Source organism: Panicum virgatum, chromosome 5K, assembly GCF_016808335.1.
Source record: "Panicum virgatum strain AP13 chromosome 5K, P.virgatum_v5, whole genome shotgun sequence".
NCBI lineage: Eukaryota > Viridiplantae > Streptophyta > Magnoliopsida > Poales > Poaceae > Panicum > Panicum virgatum.
This window is the reverse complement of record NC_053140.1, coordinates 54633991-54652158: the sequence shown is the minus strand read 5'-3', so window position 1 is coordinate 54652158 and position 18168 is coordinate 54633991. Positions and strand designations below refer to the sequence as shown.

The following is an 18168-nucleotide window of genomic DNA, read 5'->3' as shown; positions in this document are numbered from 1 at the left end:
GCAGCTGGGGACCTCGGAACGTTCTCTGTTGCGCAGGCCTGCTGGCCTGTATCGGGAAACAGGACGCAGGAGTACATGCCCCCTCCCTGTTGACATTTTCTAAACGTTGGAGGTGACAGTCTGACCGGCACTCCTGACACAGTGACACCCCCTGTCACTACGCAAGCGGTCGAGCCCTTAGCCCCTTACGGTGCTTGGAGATTTTAGAACCCTTGAGGGCCAGATCTAATGGATAGAAAGGAGGAGGAATCAGTTATAAAAAGCTAAATATGTGGGCCAGGAATTATTATTTTGTGGGTCAGAAACCACTTATAAAAATCATCTTAAGGGTATTTTAGTACTTTTCATTTCTTTTATCCTTTCAACAGTCAACACACGTCATCGTCGCGTCGCTTCCGCCGCCGCTGTCACCGCCGGCGTTCAGGCTCTCGCCGGCGCATGGCCCTGGTCCGGGGATGGCGGCGCAACACGGACGAGGCGCAGGGCTGTCTACGTAGTGCAGCACGAGCGTCATGTTCATCTTTGTCGCCGCCACCACCACCGAAGGCCACCCCCCGCCGCTGCATGTCAGGTCCGACGATGGCGGCGCGAATGGGAGGGGTGGGGGCGGGTAAACAGCACAGCGTCAAGGTGTGGACTGCGATTGGGAGGCGCGGGGCTGGCGTAAGGCAGGGGGCACAGTGCTGGGTGAGCTTGCACCGCCGCCGCCAGCGACATACAGAGCCCTCCTGGCAAGAATCAGCCTATTCTGCCGCCCACCTGCAGGATACAGCTCGCGCGAGGCTCCGACACCGTTGGCAAGCCACTCTGCTCTTGCTATTCATCCGATCCATACTCTGACCTCTTGGTTCGCAATTCTTCTTCTAGAATGTACATTAGTTTGTAATGTACAAGCCCGAACTCCAAATCAAAAGGCGTAGGTAGAGCTGAATAGGAAAGAAGAAGGTTATTAGTTTGTAAATTAATTCGTTTGGATGCGTCGTGCGCTGTCGGTACCCTGCAACTAGGGTACCCACTCCTACTGTGCCAAGACTTGCGTAGTTATCCGTAACTACGCCCTAAGGAGCTGAGCAGCCGGACCCCTGGGGTCCGACTCCATCTCACCGGACCAACGGTCCTGGACCCGCTTCCCGCTCGGGGACGGGTCCGGTGTCACCACGTGTCCCAGAGGTGGAAATGCTCAGCACCTGTGGCCGCGGACCCGGACCCCCGTGAGCTCTCGGCTCAGCTAGCTGCTCGGGTGGGGTCCGGAGCCGCCACGTGTCACGCAGACGCGGCGCGCGGGCGCAAGCCTTCCGCTGGAAGCTTCCTCACCCACCCGCATTAAGTGCGAGCGGTTGAGGCGTGCTCTGCTGCCGCTGGGCACGGGGCAGCTTTTGTCAGTCCACACTGTGGATCGCTAGTTACCGAGGCGGCTCGTCAGTTACCAAGGCAAGCATTAAAGACTCAGCGCCGCGCGTATGGGCAATAAGTCATGATGACCAGCTACTAACTGGAGCAACAGTGCACGCTGCTACAGCGGATTGAATCAGTAGTTCGGCGCTTCATCATGACCTCGACGCGCGGCTCCAGAGGTTAGACTCTACTCCGACAGGACAGCTCAAGACCATCCCTGGTCAGAAGCTACGCACGAAAGCCAACGAAAAGATCTCCGGATCTGAGGTATTGAAGGCCAAAGTGTAGTTTATAATACATCACCGGGCCCACCTGTCGGGGCCCCGTTCAGTGTACGTGCTCCCCTTGGATGTATAAAAGGGAGAGCACGCCCAATAGAACACAGGTTCACACAGACTCTCGAAGGCTAGGAAAAAGACATGCCAAGACTCTAACAACACAAGCTCGGTTTCACTCCGAACAACCCTGCTCTCAACCTCTTGAGAGCGCAAGCAATACAACACACAGTGGACGTAGGGTATTACGCTCCGGCGGCCCGAACCACTCTAAACCTGCTGTGTTCATCGCGTTCTTCCACCGAGATTGGGCTAATCCTAGCTAACCCCCGAGTACTCACCCTCTGGGTTTATGCGGGTGCACTACGCCACCCGGCTGTGGGTTTGCACACCACGACATGCGCGGATGGTCGAGGGAGGGTACGCAGGCCGTCGCCGCCGGGAAGAACTGTGCGCACGGATCGAGGGAGGGACGCATGCAGGCCGCGTCGCCGGGGAAGACTGAAGAGCCGTGCGTGGTTGGCCGGTCGAGGGAGGGCGCCGCCACTGCCGGGGAAGAGTCGTGCCTCGTGCGCAGGCCGCCGCCACTGGGTAGAGCCATGCGCAGGCCGTTGTCGCCGCCGCCGGGCAAGAAACGCACTCACGATGCCGGTTGGGGATAAAGGCGGAAGGAGGCAGCGATGGTCTAACCGGTCATCTATTTGTGTAATGACTAAACTACCCCTGATTAAAATAAAACACACTGAGTTAAAATCAACGATCCAGAAAATTTGAGGGGGAAGGAATCGGTGGTTCCTCTCGAGCACCATAACAAACCTCTTTAGGCCTTGTTTAGTTGCAAAAATTAAAATTCCAAATCTATCACATCGAATAAGAATCTTACATGCATGTAGTATTAAATCTAGACAAAATAAAAAATTAATTGCATAGTTTGCTTGTAAATTACGAGATGAATCTAACGAGGCTAATTAGACCATGATTAGAAATTAAAGTGCTATAGTAATTGCTACAGTACCACATACTAATGATAGATTAGTTAGTCTTAATAAATTCGTCTCATAGTTTACAGACGAGTTCTGAAATTAATTTTGTGATTAGTCTATATTTAATACTTGAAATATAAAAAGATTCTATTTCAAAAAATTTACGGAGCCAACTAAACAAGGCCTTCTAACAAAGTTCTGACGTCTCCGCTCCCTCAAGAAGTCAAGGGCGCTCGTGTTTATCAGGCTGTGACTGACAGATCGCAATGACCGGCAGTGGCCAAATAAATCCCCTGCAAAACACCTGTAAAATGGGGGGGGGGGGGGGTATGGCTGGCAGCTAAGAGCCTTGTTTGATTTTAGGGATTTTTTAAAGTCCCTGTCAAATCAAAAAAATCTTATTATTTTAAAGTATTAAATAAAATCTGTTTATAAATTTTTTTGACAGCTTAGTGCTAATTCGCGAGACGAATCTAATGAGCCTAATTAATTCATAATTTGCTATAGTAATGCTATAGTAACCATTCGCTAATTATGGATTAGTATATCTCATTAAATTCGTCTCGCAGTTTAGCCCTAAAATTATGTAGTTAATTTTATAATTAATCTTTATTTAATACTTATAAGTACTAAAAATCTCTTTGATGTGACATAGTCTAAAATTCAGTTTAAAAAAACAACCCCGGCTGCTGTACTACCGACGGAACCATGACTGCTAGTGGTGGAGTGTGTTCCTTCGCTTCCGGTGGAAGTGAGCTGAGTGACACCAACCCGTACCCAGCGCTGAAAAAATTAAGGCGGTTAGGGGACGGGATTAGTTGTAACGAAGAGTACTCTTTTTCTCCGACCATCATGATGACCAACTAGTTCATGGCCTCCGGAGGTCCTCCTGTAGTCCTTTGCGTGCCTGCCACCGATTCTTTCGTGCGCAGCATTGCTATTTGTTGGGGGGAACTAAACACAGCCCTTGTCGGGTTGGTTCTCGCCGACGCCGAGGGTTCGGAGCTCTCACGCCCCCAGCGAGCCTGCGTGAGCGAGGGGAGCGCGCCGGCCCTCACGGCACGGCCTCGCCTCACGCCGATCCGGCCGCTCCATTATTCCCGCGCCTCGCTCCCGCCCGGCGCCCGGTGGGCGGCCAGCAGTAACCGTTGCCGCGCCCGCCCGTTCTGTTCCAATCTCGGGCGTCTCTCCCCGCTGAAAAGCCCAGCCTGCCAACGGTCACTCTTCCCCATCGACCAGCCACACTCTTTTAAGCCCCCCGCCCCCCGGTCCCGAGACGGCGAGATCGAAGAAACGCCAAGAGGAGCCCGGCCAAGCCACTCCACTCCCCCCGCTCGAATCGCACACCAGCGCGCGCCTCGTCGCGCGCGGCGCGCCCGGGGGGCCGGCCGAGGAACGGAGCGCAGACGCGCCTGCACTGCGCTGCAGCAAGCACGGTGCACGACGGCGCCACCGGCGCGCGTACGGGAACGTGTTGGTACTTGATACTTGCTCCGCGACAATCCTGAGCTCCCTCGGCCTCGATAGGATGGGGAGCACGGGGGAGGAGGAGGAGAGGGAGGCCCGGAGCGAGGCGGCGTTCACGGACTCCGCCGACGGGAGCAGCTCCAGCTCCGACGCCGCATCCACCGACGACTGGCCGCCGGCGCCGCCGAGGAAGGCGGGGTGCTGCGCCTCCGACTCCGAGGTGCTGGCCAAGCAGCAGCACCACAAGCACAAGCGTCGAGCGCCGTCAGGTGACCCATTGCCGCCCTCTCGTCTTTCCCCCAGCGATTTTTCTCGGTGCCGAATTCGTCTGATGCGCCCGCCCCGCCCGCCTTGTATTTCGACAACCGGCAGAGATGGAGATGATGAAGGAGCGGTTCGCGAAGCTGCTGCTCGGCGAGGACATGTCCGGGAGCGGCAAGGGCGTCTGCACGGCGCTCGCCATCTCCAACGCCATCACCAACCTCTGCGGTGAGAAATCGTCGCCACTGCTTGGAGAGTGGGCTTGTGTTAAAATTCCTAAATAACCGATGCCTCCTCTCTCGTTTCGCAGCCACCATCTTCGGGCAGCTCTGGAGGCTGGAGCCGCTCCCGCCGGAGAAGAAGGCCATGTGGCGGCGGGAGATGGACTGGCTGCTCTGCGTCAGCGACCACATCGTCGAGCTGGTCCCCACGTGGCAGTCATTCCCCGACGGAACCAGGCTCGAGGTACCTCGCCTCGCCGGCAACATCCTCTACATTCTAGCTGTAGGCTGTAGCACACCGAGAGCTCAAATTTGCATCGACTACCACGCGTTTTTTCCCCATCTAAGCGTACGGATCCGATACGGGCAGTGCAAGCTCGATTTATGCGTTGGAAATTCAAATGGTGATCAAATTTCTTGCTTTGTACGGTGAGTGCTCATTATATCACAGCTGATAATTGAGCACCGCACCACCAAAGAATGAAGATATGGTGGTTACAAAATATTATTCATATTTTCTGAAAAAGGGTACTAACATCGTGGTTGTTCAACAGCAAGTACAACGGCTGGGTTTTGATAGAAGCGTAAGTGCACTAGAGCTGTTTATAATGGGGCTTTAGTCGCATATGGACCATTAGACAATGACATATTAAACATGGTCTTAGCTACCCCGGATTCAGTACCAAGTACTAACTTGATTTCATTCTCATGCCAAAAAGGAAAAAAAAATGGGAGAAAAGGTTGTCTGGAAGGTGTCTTTAGCTATAGAAATTGATGAACTAGTAAGATGAGTACGGTCGTCAGTACAAATGCATGCCTAATTTTTTGAGTAGATATTAGAAATTTCATGCAGCAGACAGAAATAATCAATGATTTTTGTTTCTGCAGCATGTAAATTTCCAACTGAAAGCTATCAATGAGTGTCACTAAGGTGGCTGCAATGCCTGTACTCATTACTTACTGTATGCATCACACTCCAAACTGTGATGCAATCATGTAAATCATGACGTACCAACAAGCATATTGCATGTATTTGCCACTCAATAACTGATTGCGCAAATTTGTTAATGCTGTATTTCAGATTATGACAAGTAGACCCCGGTCAGATTTACACATCAGTCTGCCAGCCCTCCGCAAGCTCGATCATATGCTCCTTGTGAGTTTCTCTGAACTGAGAATTCAGGACATTTGTTGATTGAAAAAGAAATCGGTTATCTCAAAGCAGGATATTCTGACAGGAAATCCTGGAAAGCTTCAGAGATCCAGAGTTCTGGTATGTTGAGCAAGGTATTATTGCTGCACCGGATTGCGATGGCTCCGCCTCCTTCAGGGCAGCTTTCCATCGCCGTGATGAGAAATGGTGGCTACCAGTGCCTCGTGTCCCTCCTGGAGGCCTTCACGACAAAACAAGGAAACAGCTCCAGCACAAACGTGATAGTGCAAATCAAATCTTGAAGGCTGCCATGGCAATCAACAGCAATTCTTTAGCTGAGATGGAGGTCCCTGAATCGTACCTCGACTCCCTACCGAAGGTATACCATGCCTTCTTCCCTGATCAAAACACATGTCATGTGCTATTTCCACTGCGTGTATTGGTCCCAACTCTGAACCATGTTGCTTCAATCTTGGATTTCAGAATGGAAGGGCAACCTTAGGAGACATCATATACCGCTACATAACGTCTGATCAGTTCTCCCCTGAGTGCCTTCTTGACTGCCTAGACCTGTCTACGGAGTACCAGGCCTTGGAAATCGCTAACCATGTCGAAGCGTCAGTCTACGTGTGGCGCCGGAGAGTTGCTGCAAAACCAGTAAATGGCTTGGGCCGTAGCAGCAGTGCTAGATCATCTTGGGGCATGGTGAAGGATATGATGGTAGACACGGAGAAGAGGGAGCTGCTTGCTGAACGAGCAGAGGGCCTGCTAATATGCTTGAAGCAAAGGTTTCCTGGACTGACACAGACAAGCTTGGACATGAGCAAGATTCAGTACAACAAGGTTTATAGTTTCTCTCTCTATCTGTTTCTCCCTTTATTTTAGCCATTGTCAAGTCAGTAACTGATGTCACTCCTGATGGTCAACAATTATCAGGATGTGGGCAAATCAATCCTGGAGAGTTATTCAAGGGTGCTAGAAAGTTTGGCCTCAAACATCGTCACCCGCATCGACGATCTCCTGAACATCAACGAGTTGAACAGACACGCTGAACATTTCTCCGCAACAGGTGATGCAGACTGCAATATTGCTTGCGGCCAGACTGCAGTTCCATCCTTCCCAGTGCCTGCCTCAGGTACACCATTCATGACCGCGTATGCCACACCCAGCTTCTCGCCGGCGCAGCTGGCAAGCCCGTCCAAGAAAGAAAGGACGTCACTGACTCCAGGCAGACGGTCTCAGCATAGCAGGAGTGGTGGCGCAAAGAAAGCCTTGGCAGATCACGTCGGTACAGAAGTGAAGGGGATGATAATTAGCAGCGGTATGATGATCGATGTCTCGACGACTACAGAGCTGTAAATCTAGGCAGATAGTTCATGAACACGCCAAGAGGACTTGTCTTTGTGTATAAATTTCATTTGTGTGTGGCTAAGTTTTTACTGGCATACTGCACTTCTGATCTGTTGATGATAAGGTGTGTGCACTGCTGTTTGCTAACAGCCTGATGTACTCTACTGGTAGCATAAACGGGTGCTGTACTCTGTACGATGAGCTTCAATCTGATTTAAATTTGTTGAATTTGTACTGTTGATGAAATCAAGAAAGTTATGATTAAATTGGGGACATTTGATGACCATGATATGGTAGATAACAGGATTAGAGGCTACCCGCCCTCACGTTGGAGGCTCTGGGAAGTATTTGGTTCTAATCTTACTTGTCCTTCATTGATACAAGATAGTCTCTTTTATAGAGACGACTGACTTGATCCTTAAGCAATATCCTAACCGAATCAATCTATCTTATCTCTTTCCTAATAAATCAAATTAACCTAATCAAATAGGATTCGGCACTGTTCACGCACGTGCTACAGTACTCGTGGGCATAGATCGGCCCATAACACTTCTCACACATTTTTCTTCCTCCTTCTCTCATATGTGCGGCCCACAAATGAGTCCACAACACTTCCGCCCTCCTTTCGAAACAGCTCGTCCTCGAGCTGGAATGATGGATAGCGCTCATTGAACGACTCCAAGGGCTCCCAGGTCGTGTCGGCCGCCGGAAGGCCGAGCCACTGCACCGAAAGCTCCCACACGCCACGGTTGAGCCTTGTGCGCAGCACCTTCTGAGGAGTAGGGACAGCCCGGCCGTGGTCGATCGGCGGTAGGGGTACTGGTGCAACAGGAGGATCGCCCACATGCTTCTTGAGGAAGACCACATGGAAGATGTTGTGGATGCGGGCTGAAGCTGGAAGCTATAGACGGTAGGCGACGTCCCCAATGCGCTCCACAACTTGAAAGGGACCATATGACTTGTGTGCCAGCTTGGCAGCCGCATTGGATGTAATGCCCGCCGCAGCCCGATGGTTGAGGCGTAACCATACCCAATCTCCGACAGCAAACTCCACGAAACGGCGAGAGCGGTCAGCCGTCTCCTTCATGATGTCTTGGGCTTGGTGAAGGCGATCACGAATGTCGGTGAGGAAGACGTCACGCTCATAGAGTTGGCGGTCCAGGGCCACCACCCGCGCCAAACCTGGCCTATAAGATGCCAAAGTCGGTGGAGAACGCCCGTAGACCACCTCAAATGGCGTGGTCTTAAGCGCAGTCTGGTAGCTGGTGTTGTAGCAATACTCGGCCCATGGCAGCCACCGCAACCATTGCCGTGGTCGATCACCAGCGAGGCACCGTAGATAGACGCCCAAGATTCTGTTCGTGAACTCAGACTGCCCATCCGTCTGAGGGTGGAAGGCAGAGCTGAGGCGCAGCTTGACACCGGCGAGGGAGAAGAGTTCCGTCCAAAACTTGCTGGTGAAAATGGGGTCACGATCGCTCACGATGGAACACGGCAATCCATGGAGCTTCACGATGTTGTCGAAGAAGGCCTGGGCGATGGAGATCGCCGTGTAGGGGTGCCCCAGTGCGATGAAGTGGGCGTACTTGGAGAAACGATCGACGACAGTGAGCACCACCGTCTTGCCGCCGATCCTAGGAAAACCCTCCACGAAGTCCATGGCAATATCTGCCCAGACCGAGCTTGGCAACTCCAGCGGTTGTAGCAGGCCCGCTGGGTGAAGATGCTCTGTCTTGCTGCAGCTGGCAGACAACGCAGCTGCAGGACATAGTCGGTGACGAGTCTGGACGCGTGTGGGCTGTAGAAGGATGTCCGCAGGCGATGCAGCGTCTTCTGGGCCCCTTCGTGGCCGGTCCCGTGTGCATGCTGAAGAAGAACCGGCCACAAGGATGAGTCGTCAGGGACGAAGATGCGTCCCTTGTGGAGCACCAGTCCGCCCAGCTCTGTCCAGGCTGCTCCGGCCAAGCCGTCGGCGATCTCCTTGCGCTTGGCGTTGAAGGAGGAGAGGGACGCCACCTCCTGCTTGAGCTCGTCAAAGAGCTCAAACTCTGGTCGGGACAGCGCCAAGGCGTTGATGGCGCACTGATCCTCGTCGCGCCGGGAGAGAGCATCGACGACGATGTTCCGGCGCCCCGGCCGGTACTCCACCGTGAAGGAGTACCCGAAGAGCTTGCTGACCCACGTGTGTTGAGGGATCGTGGACAGCCGCTGGTCCAGGAGATGCTTGAGGCTGCAGTGGTCGGTCCGGACGATGATTGGGTGCGTCCACAGGTACGGTCTCTAGTGACGCACCGCCTGCACAAGACCGATTAGTTCGCGTTCGTAGGCCGCCAGCTTCATGTGACGGGCGCGACCGTCTTGCTGTAGAACGCGATGAGGCCGTCAAGCTGATGTAGCACGGCCCCGAAGCCCGAGCCGGAGGCGTTGCAGTCGACGACAAACGGCTTGTCGAAGTCAGGAAGCTGTAGCACGGGTCCTGTGGTGAGGGCGTGCTGGAGGGCGCGGAAAGCGTCTGTTGCTTCCTGCATCCAGCAGAAGGCCTCCTTCTTGAGGAGGCCGGTGAGGGGCGTCGCGATGACGCCGTAGTTGCTGATGAACTTCCGGTAGTAGCCTGTGAGGCCGAGGAAGCCCCGAAGCGCCCGCAGTGTCCTAGGAAGTGGCCAGGCCTGAACAGCCGCTACCTTGGACTGATCCATGGCCACGCCATCGCCGGTGACGATGTCGCCCAGATAAGCCATGCTCTTCTCGCCGAAAGAGCACTTAGACCGCTTGAACACCAGCCCGTGCGCCCGGAGGGTGTCGAAGAGGGCACGGACGTGTTGCAGATGCTCGCTCCATGTCTTGCTGTAGATGAGAATGTCGTCGAAGAAGACAAGAACGAAGCGACGGAGAAAAGGGCGCAGTACCTCATTCATGAGTGCCTGGAACGTGGACGACGCGTTTGTGAGGCCGAAGGGCATCACCAAGAACTCGAAGTGGCCATGATGGGTCCGGAAGGTCGTTTTGTCGATGTTGGTGGCGAACATCCGGATCTGGTGGTAGCAGCTACTCAGGTCGAGCTTGGTGAAGAATACGGCGTCGCGGAGCTTGTCCAAGAGTTCGTCGACGATAGAGATGGGGAACATGTCGCGGACGGTGACGGTATTGAGGGCGCGGTAGTCGACGCAGAATCGCCATGTCCCATCCTTTTTGCGCGCCAGCAACCGGGGAAGAGAACGCGGACGTGCTGGGGCGTATGATGCCTTGCCGCAGCATGTCCGCACATTGGCGCTCGATCTCGTCCTTCAGCAGCTGGGGGTATCTGTACGGTCGAACCGCCACTGGAACCGTCCCGGGCAGTAGGTGAATGTGGTGGTCGAAGCTGCGGCTCGGTGGGAGAGTTGTCGGCGGCTCGAAGAGGTCGGCGAACGAGTCGAGGAGGAGCTGGAGGTAGTCGATCGCCGCCACGGCCGCAGCAAGGCGCGGTCTAGAAGGAGCGCCCTTGCCCACGAGGCGCACCCGTCGGCCGCCGTTCCAGAAGGATAGGCGCTGGCGCGCGCAGTCCCAGTTGAAGGAGCCGAGGGAGCGCAGCCAACGGTACCCCAAGACCAGCTCGTAGCCCTCCAGTGGGATGACGAAGACGTCAATGTTGAAGGGTTCGCCGCCGATGATGATGCGGACTGCATGGCAAACCCCGGATGACTGCAGCCGCTCGCCGTTGGCTACTTTGACGTGGACGCCGCTCAAGGGCTCTGGAGATAAGCCCAGGCGGTCTGCTGTGGATGACGCCATGAAGGTGTGCGTGGATCCCGAGTCGACCAGGGCTGTGATGGGGACGCCCGCGATGTCGGTCTCGAGGAGGAAGGTGTCGGTGCTGCCGAGGTCCGTCATGGCGCACATGGACACCTCGACGGCCGGCTCGGAGTCATTGTCGGAGGCGTCGTCTTCCTGGGGGAAGTCTTCGGATATCTCGATGGTGTAGACCCCCTTGCCCTTGCACACCTTGTTGTGCCCGGGAGCGAACTTCTCGGGGCAGTTGAAGCACAGGCCGCGGGTGCGGCGATCGTCCATCTCCTCTGCGGACAGTCGCCGGAAACATGTAAACGGCGGGGCCGCTAGCGAAGGATCTGGCGGCGGTGGAGGGACGGCCGAGGACGCAGAGGGTGCCGCCGATGCTGGGAGGCCGCCGCGGACGCTGGGGCGGCCGGCGACGTCGCTGCTGACGATGATCTGGAACCCCGAGGGGGGAGGGCGCCACGCAGATCGCGACTCCGTGGCGATCGAAGTCGAACGCCGCTCGTATGCCCAAGCGAGATTCATGGCGTCCTCGAGGTGCTCCGGGTGCTGCATCTCCACATCGATCTGCAGTGTGCCGCCCAAACCGGCCATAAACAGGTCGGTCTGCTGCCGTTCGGAGACGTCGTCGCAGCAGGCGAGTTGGGTGAGGAACTGGTCGATGAAGTCGTCGACCGTACCCGTCCGGCGGAGCTGGGCCAGTACGCCGAGGGGGTTGCTGCGGATGGACGGCCCGAAGCGACGGTTGATGGCCTGAACGAACTCCGGCCACGATGGAACGCCGCGATTACGCTCCAGCCGAAAGTACCATTGGGTGGCTGCCTCGTGGAGGTAGAAGGATGCCGTCCAGGTCTTGTTCGCCTCCGGGGTGCGATAGGCTTGGAAGCACTGCTCGCATTTGTGCAGCCAGATTGCCGGATTGTCCTTGCCGTAGTAGTCGGGGAACTTGAGCTTGTGCGCGGGCGATGGGTGGGGGGATGGCGGGTCAGATCCCGAGGCCTCGAACTGGTTTGTGGGAAACTTCTCCAGGACCCGGGTTTGGATCCGATTGACGGCTACGTCCAGTGCTGAATACTGGTTCTGGGTGTTGAGCTCGACCGCACGGAGGAGGTTGTCGAGCTTGGCGCTGATGTCCGCCGGAACCTGGGCGTCGGCCATGGCGGACAGAGGTGGCGCCGGGTGAGGAAGTCTCTGATCCGGCGGCTGGTTGAGGGTTTAGCGGAGGCAGTGCGCAGGGAGGGGTTGGCGGCTATGGCTGGAGGCGCAGGGATGGTTTGTGTAGGGGTTTTGGCGGCTAGGGTTGGTGGTGGGGTTGGAGGCGTAGGATCGGAGGATCGTGATACCAGATGATATGGTAGATAACAGGATTAGAGGCTACCCGCCCTCACGTTGGAGGCTCTGGGAAGTATTTGGTTCTAATCTTGCTTGTCCTTCATTGATACAAGATAGTCTCTTTTATAGAGACGACTGACTTGACCCCTAAGCAATATCCTAACCGAATCAATCTATCTTATCTCTTTCCTAAGCAATATCCTAACCGAATCAATCTATCTTATCTCTTTCCTAATAAACCAAATTAACCTAATCAAATAGGATTCGGCACTCTTCACGCACGCGCTACAGTACTCGTGGGCCTAAATCGGCCCATAACACTTCTCATACATTTTTCTTCCTCCTTCTCTCATATGTGCGGCCCACGAATGAGTCCACAACAACCAGCTCTTAATCTTACAATGGTCACTGTCCCGAAACATAGCTATTGCTGATTGCAACCCACTTGATCAACGCTGACCCAACATTGCAAACTGAAAAAAGTCACACCCCATTGATAAAATCTGGAGCTCTAGCTGCTCCGAGTTCTTACAGCTCTGTGAGGTTTCCGAGTACCCTGTAAAAAGGCCATGCGACTCTGCTGTCGCGTTCTGAAGAACTCTGATCCGCCCTCCAATCCTAAAGTCCGGCCGCCGACAGGCCCGTAATGGTTGTGAACAGACAAAGGAGCCGAAACTTCGATCACAGGCCATTTACGTGGCAGATGTCCAGTGACTGCAACGAGAGTTGTATCATTGTATGGTCGTTAAGCCTGCCTCACCATAGTGGAATGCAGTAGGTAATGCTCCCGAAAACGGAGAGCTCGGCGCACGCCGCGCAAAGACGACGCCTGGTGCAGCGTCCACTCCTGCCGTTTTCACACCACGAGCCGAGCAAAACCTCAGGCCAGCAATGATGGCCTCCGTTCACGCTCGAGGGCGCCTGGGCTGTATATATACCCCCATCTCCCTGATGCCGAGAAGATCATCAGAGTTCATCTCAGTGCAGTGTAGTGAAGGCAGCAGAGTGTTGTGACTTGTGAAGCGCTACCAGGCAGGCATGATCAAAGCAATGGAGCTCCAGGCGACGAGGTGCCTCTGCGTCGTCGCGATGCTCCTGGTGGCCGGCCTGGCGGGGATGGAGACGGCGCACGGCGCAGGGGAGTGCGGCCGCGCGCCCGTGGACCAGGTGGCACTCAAGCTGGCCCCGTGCGCGGCGGCGACGCAGGACCCGCGCGCCGCGGTGCCGCCGGCCTGCTGCGCGCAGGTGCGCGCCATCGGGCGCAACCCCAAGTGCCTCTGCGCCGTCATGCTGTCCGGCACGGCGCGGAAGGCCGGCGTCAAGCCCGCCGTGGCCATGACCATCCCCAAGCGCTGCGCCATCGCCAACTGCCCCGTTGGCTACAAATGCGGCCGTAAGCAAAGAGACCCCTGCGATGCCCGGACGTTTCCACTGAAAGATCAACGCACTGCATCAACATCGCTTGCCTTTATTCTGTTTCGCTCACTGTCTGCTTTTCCACCACTGTGCAGCATATACCCTGCCATGAGAGGTGATGATGATGAGCAGGAACAAAGTGATGGCGCCGGCACCTGAAGGGCTCCAAACTCTGAGTGTCCAATATGCTGCGTTCTGTCGTGTGGGACTTTCCACAGATCCCTGAATAATGTGGCTGTAACAATGCCTCAACTTTGCTTTGGAATAAACTACTTTTTTCTGAAATCAATAATACTGTGAAGATGTAGCGACAAGAACAGTTTCCAACTTCTGTCAAATTCCAGCTGGTAAAGGTGTACAATGAAGTGATCGCCGCTTCTCCAGCATTTTATCTTTTGCTTTGGAGCGACGATCCAATTGTACATACATTTGACTCTAGGGAGTCAGATACCAACCCACCGATATTACTGGTAGATTGGAGTTGGACAGGACCCTTTTATGCAACCTAACTCACACTTTGCTACTTCATTATATTGCACATCTAAAGCTGCGACTATGAAAGACACACTAAATCTGTCCAGTTGTGGTGATGCTTCTAAATACTGGCACCACCATTGGACGAAAGCGGGTCCACTATCGACACAGGGTAACTGATGATAGTGCCAACAGTCAAGGAAGTCGAACTTCACTGCCTCCCCCTTTTAGTTCCTGCCACACAGAATCCAATAGAATGGTGAGAGAAACTGACAAAACTATTAATAACATGATGCTGTAACAATGTTGTATATAGGTAAATAAAGATTCATCAAAATTCCGCATAACAACAGGCAGAGAATCAGTTACATATAAAAGCTAGGCTCCTATCTCTACATTCAATTTTATCATGAACCCAGATCCTTGAAATTGTATTAAAACATTGCTTCTCATATGGGAACAGTTGACAAAATAAGCATGTCTATGTTTTACACGGTTGATAAATTGATTTTTCATGATCCCGAACTTCATCAGGATAACAGGAGTTTACCACATACTTGTTCGTAAACAAACATCAAGTTCTTACAGATAATATGTATTCTGAAGAAGAAAATGATGGAATGGAACAGCAGCCAAGTGGTGTAGTTCAAAAGAGTTAAAACTAAAATAGCTTGTTTCTTTACATGGAGCTAAGAAGTGGAGATATCATTTAATTTATGCTATCGTGGGTTCCCCTGAGGTTCCAATACAATAGTAATGGAACGTCACATCAAGGCAAGCATGTTTTCCTTGATTGCATTCTGATTCTAAGTGGATTTATATGACACATTGCTAACCTACGTATATCCATACTGAAAACGATGTAACTAATTATCAGCCTAAAATAATACTGAAAACAGCATAACTAAGTATTGCCTTACATCTGTATGAAAATGATGTAAAGCTAGATGTTAACTAAAGTTTTCACTCCAAGACAGTTAGCCGTTTTCCCTCCCAATGACCTTAGCCTGTCTCCACAAGTACATCATTGCACATCAATCTGGATCTAGTTCTGAAGAAAATTAATTATCTACCAAACTTTGATGATAGTACAAGACGCACAAACAAATAAATAAGTTTTCTTTTGATAGGTTAATACTGCAAACAGGAAAGATAGACATGTCAGATAGACTAAACATTGAACCCTGAATCATTTAGGATGTACTAATAAAATAGCATTTCCTCATATGAGTGGTATTTGTTGGCCATCCTTTTTTAGTAAAAGTTGTTCGGACACTTATCACTTCAGATATCAATAGAAACTTGGTTTCCTCACATAAGAAACCTTCAAGAAACTTGCGTCACGCTAGAACTATATGTTCTGACTTTTGGAAAAAAAGAGAGCATATGTTCCCTTGTATGTAAAGAACAAGATTACACACGAGACAAGTCAACATGGCTATCTACGAACTATCAGCAGCTGATGTTACTATGGGATTTGAAAAGGATATTCACTGGTACAAAAATGTAAATTGAATAGCACATCAACAGCTGCTGAGAATAGAACCAAACTTTATAGCTTAAACATTAAAAGGACCCGCCCATTTACCTTGATGTCCAAGGGAGAGGCCACCAGATTCACCTAGTAGTAGAATGAGCCTGTAAGTGGTAAGCCCCACAAAAGAAAAATCAAAGTTAACGCTCAGAATCTTAACAGATAGTCATATATATCTCAATATTACATTATTATTACAATAATATTATACCTTGCCACCAGTCGCCATGAGAATCTGTGGTTGGATCCTTCTTGTCCGCCTTGTACTGGAAAAACACACATTAAATTCAAAGTCTTACAGGAGTGCAGAGTAATTCATAATGTTCTAAGAAACTGTGACGTAAATACGAATTACAACAAAGAGTTCTATTTCTGGGTATAGTATTTCTTACATTAGTGGAGGATTCTGTCCCTTGCTTGGTTGTCGAGCTGCCGTAGAAATAGTCTCGACCACCATAATGCACAGATGATCCAAAACAAGATGTATCAACTGAATCTTGGGGCGGTGAATGTTTACCATCCTTGGTGCAAGTGGAACGACTTCTGGATGGAGCCCATTGGTTTTTACCATCTGGAAATCAAATTGTTCTTTCTTCAGTTCATTTGCAGTTGTATTAATACATCAGTGCTTCCAAACTAAGTATGATGATCAACCCAGATAGTAAACAGTCGAAAGTCATGGAAAGCAGAGTTAAGAGGTCAAAAGTATTTCTGAGTCGACAAACCCATGTAGTCATATACACACCGAACTCCTGCATCTATCATCTATGCAAATGGAAATTATATCTTTCTAATGATTGTCAAGATTCGTCTGGGAATGGAATTATTCTCTCGATGCAAAGGCTGTTTTTCAGTTTTATTAACACAACAGTTTAGCATATAGGATAGCAGAAATAAGATGAGACTGAGCAATTCCACAAGTACCTGTCATGCCAGGATGTGCGCTGCCGCTCTGACCTTTGTAGAGAATGCTGTACAAGTCCTGATCTTTCCCATTTGCCTTGAAAACGAAAGGAAAAGACAAGAAAGAATTTTACTACGACTGTATACTAACGACAAAGAAATGCTTGGCAACTATATCACACATATGTATCAACTTTTATAAGGAAATTACGTTTCCATATCACCAGAACGCTTAAATAATCCTCTAAAATCGTGTTTTTGGAAAATATTACGATAGCAGCACGTCCTCATAGAAAAGGGGGGCGTATCCACATCGAAAACGCATCAAACCTTTGTGAGCTTAACAAAAATGGAAAGGGGAAATTATGGTATATATAACTAGTAACGCGCCTGCACGCGAAGAAACCCATCTGCACCATCGTAAACAATAAAGTTAAAGAGAAAAAAAAATCCACGTCGAGCGCGAACCTCACACGGAGGCATAACATCGAACAGGAGATGGACATCAAGATTCAAGAAACGTACCCCAGGCGCCGCCGGATAGAACAAGCTGCTTAACGGGGAGTCCTCGGCGTCGTTGGCGGCGCCGGTGGCGGCCCCGGTGCGGCGGGGAGAGGACTTCTTGGGCTCCATGGCGTGAGGCTGGTGCTGGGCGGAGGTCTTCTTGGGCTCCATTTGGGGTCGGAAAGGGGAGCTGCGATGGATTAGGGCACGTGAAGCGGTTGCAGGCGGCGGCGGAGAGACGGGGACTCTAGGGAACACTCAACTGCTCGCCTCGTGGCGCTCTGTGCTCCGGCCTCCATGCGTGGCCCCGCATTTAAAGACCCGGGGCGGGGACTTAGGCCGGCGGTTTCGTTGATCTACAAGGGTCTGTACGCAAAATTGTAGATATGCTCACCCATTACTTTGCCCATAAGAAAATCTTTATTCAATGCAGGCTTCCATGTCTGCTGCATGCATAAGGGTATCCCATCTCCAACAACTAACGGGGTAGTTGGGGTGGTATCGGTCTGCAGTGATTCTGTTATAAGTTCATATATGTTGTACTAGCATGCAAAATTTATTTTGAAGTGTTTGGATATACTGTACTTGAAAGAGAAGTCGTTTTGTGGGCAATGACATGGTAGCATAGCAATCAAGAGATGAACGTCTGTAACAAATTATTTCCATAACATTAAATCTTGTCTTTGAAGTTAAACTAGTGTGTGGTACTAGGTGATGCAAGCACGTGGTGATCGAAATAGACGGTGGCTTTTCTACCCCATATGATAGCAATCAAGATGCTTGTATGTAATAAATCATTTCTCCAATCTTTGGATCTTGTTTCTGAAGTTAAACTAGTGTGTAGTGCAAGGCAGGGTAAAGACAAGAAAACTGAAAGAGGCGGTGGCACTTCAGCGGCGAGTAAAGACAATAGAGGCTTGACAAAGGTTAGAAGCGGTGGCACTTCTATTAGGTGGGTGCTGTAATAGCGAAAGAGTACAAGGGAGAGAATGGTATGACATATCATCCAGTCATAGAAAAGCGGTTGGTCGGTTGTAGATATGAACAAAGAAAAATTGGCGGTGCCACGATAACTGCTGGGTGGCAGAGGCAAACAAAGAACAAGAAACGATGGCACACGCCAACC

The 18168-nt window shown here is 51.7% G+C and overlaps 3 protein-coding genes across 3 annotated transcripts; 2 read left to right on the top strand and 1 right to left on the bottom strand.

The window, feature by feature from the left end:
• The first annotated feature begins 3798 nt into the window (after window positions 1–3798).
• LOC120708660 (rop guanine nucleotide exchange factor 7-like) lies at window positions 3799–7333 on the top strand. The gene is made up of 7 exons (XM_039994034.1): window positions 3799–4389; window positions 4493–4609; window positions 4692–4846; window positions 5684–5758; window positions 5841–6134; window positions 6239–6598; window positions 6692–7333. Exons 1-7 carry the CDS (start codon window positions 4182–4184, stop codon window positions 7112–7114), a joined length of 1632 nt encoding a protein of 543 aa, XP_039849968.1. The 5' UTR covers window positions 3799–4181; the 3' UTR covers window positions 7115–7333.
• A 5831-nt stretch (window positions 7334–13164) lies between these two features.
• LOC120708664 (non-specific lipid-transfer protein 1-like) lies at window positions 13165–14107 on the top strand. The gene is made up of 2 exons (XM_039994037.1): window positions 13165–13604; window positions 13723–14107. Exons 1-2 carry the CDS (start codon window positions 13250–13252, stop codon window positions 13737–13739), a joined length of 372 nt encoding a protein of 123 aa, XP_039849971.1. The 5' UTR covers window positions 13165–13249; the 3' UTR covers window positions 13740–14107.
• Window positions 13937–17347, bottom strand: LOC120708663. The gene is made up of 6 exons (XM_039994036.1): window positions 17064–17347; window positions 16560–16635; window positions 16028–16206; window positions 15847–15901; window positions 15690–15739; window positions 13937–14335 (listed from the first exon to the last, which is right to left on the bottom strand). The coding sequence occupies exons 1-5, from the start codon at window positions 17211–17213 to the stop codon at window positions 15723–15725; spliced, it is 477 nt and encodes a 158-aa protein (XP_039849970.1). The 5' UTR covers window positions 17214–17347; the 3' UTR covers window positions 13937–14335; window positions 15690–15722.
• Between the last annotated feature and the right edge of the window lie 821 nt (window positions 17348–18168).

Excerpts from the sequence above, each read along its gene's own strand:
- LOC120708660 (XM_039994034.1), top strand. The coding sequence starts at position 4,182 with ATGGGGAGCACGGGGGAGGAGGAGGAGAGGGAGGCCCGGAGCGAGGCG. Across the intron at positions 4,390-4,492 it reads CAAGCGTCGAGCGCCGTCAG|AGATGGAGATGATGAAGGAG; the intron begins GTGACCCATTGC and ends GACAACCGGCAG. Across the intron at positions 4,847-5,683 it reads CCGACGGAACCAGGCTCGAG|ATTATGACAAGTAGACCCCG; the intron begins GTACCTCGCCTC and ends GCTGTATTTCAG.
- LOC120708664 (XM_039994037.1), top strand. The coding sequence starts at position 13,250 with ATGATCAAAGCAATGGAGCTCCAGGCGACGAGGTGCCTCTGCGTCGTC.
- LOC120708663 (XM_039994036.1), bottom strand. The coding sequence starts at position 17,213 with ATGGAGCCCAAGAAGACCTCCGCCCAGCACCAGCCTCACGCCATGGAG. Across the intron at positions 16,207-16,559 it reads CGCACATCCTGGCATGACAG|ATGGTAAAAACCAATGGGCT; the intron begins GTACTTGTGGAA and ends TTTGATTTCCAG. Across the intron at positions 15,902-16,027 it reads GGACAGAATCCTCCACTAAT|TACAAGGCGGACAAGAAGGA; the intron begins GTAAGAAATACT and ends GTGTTTTTCCAG.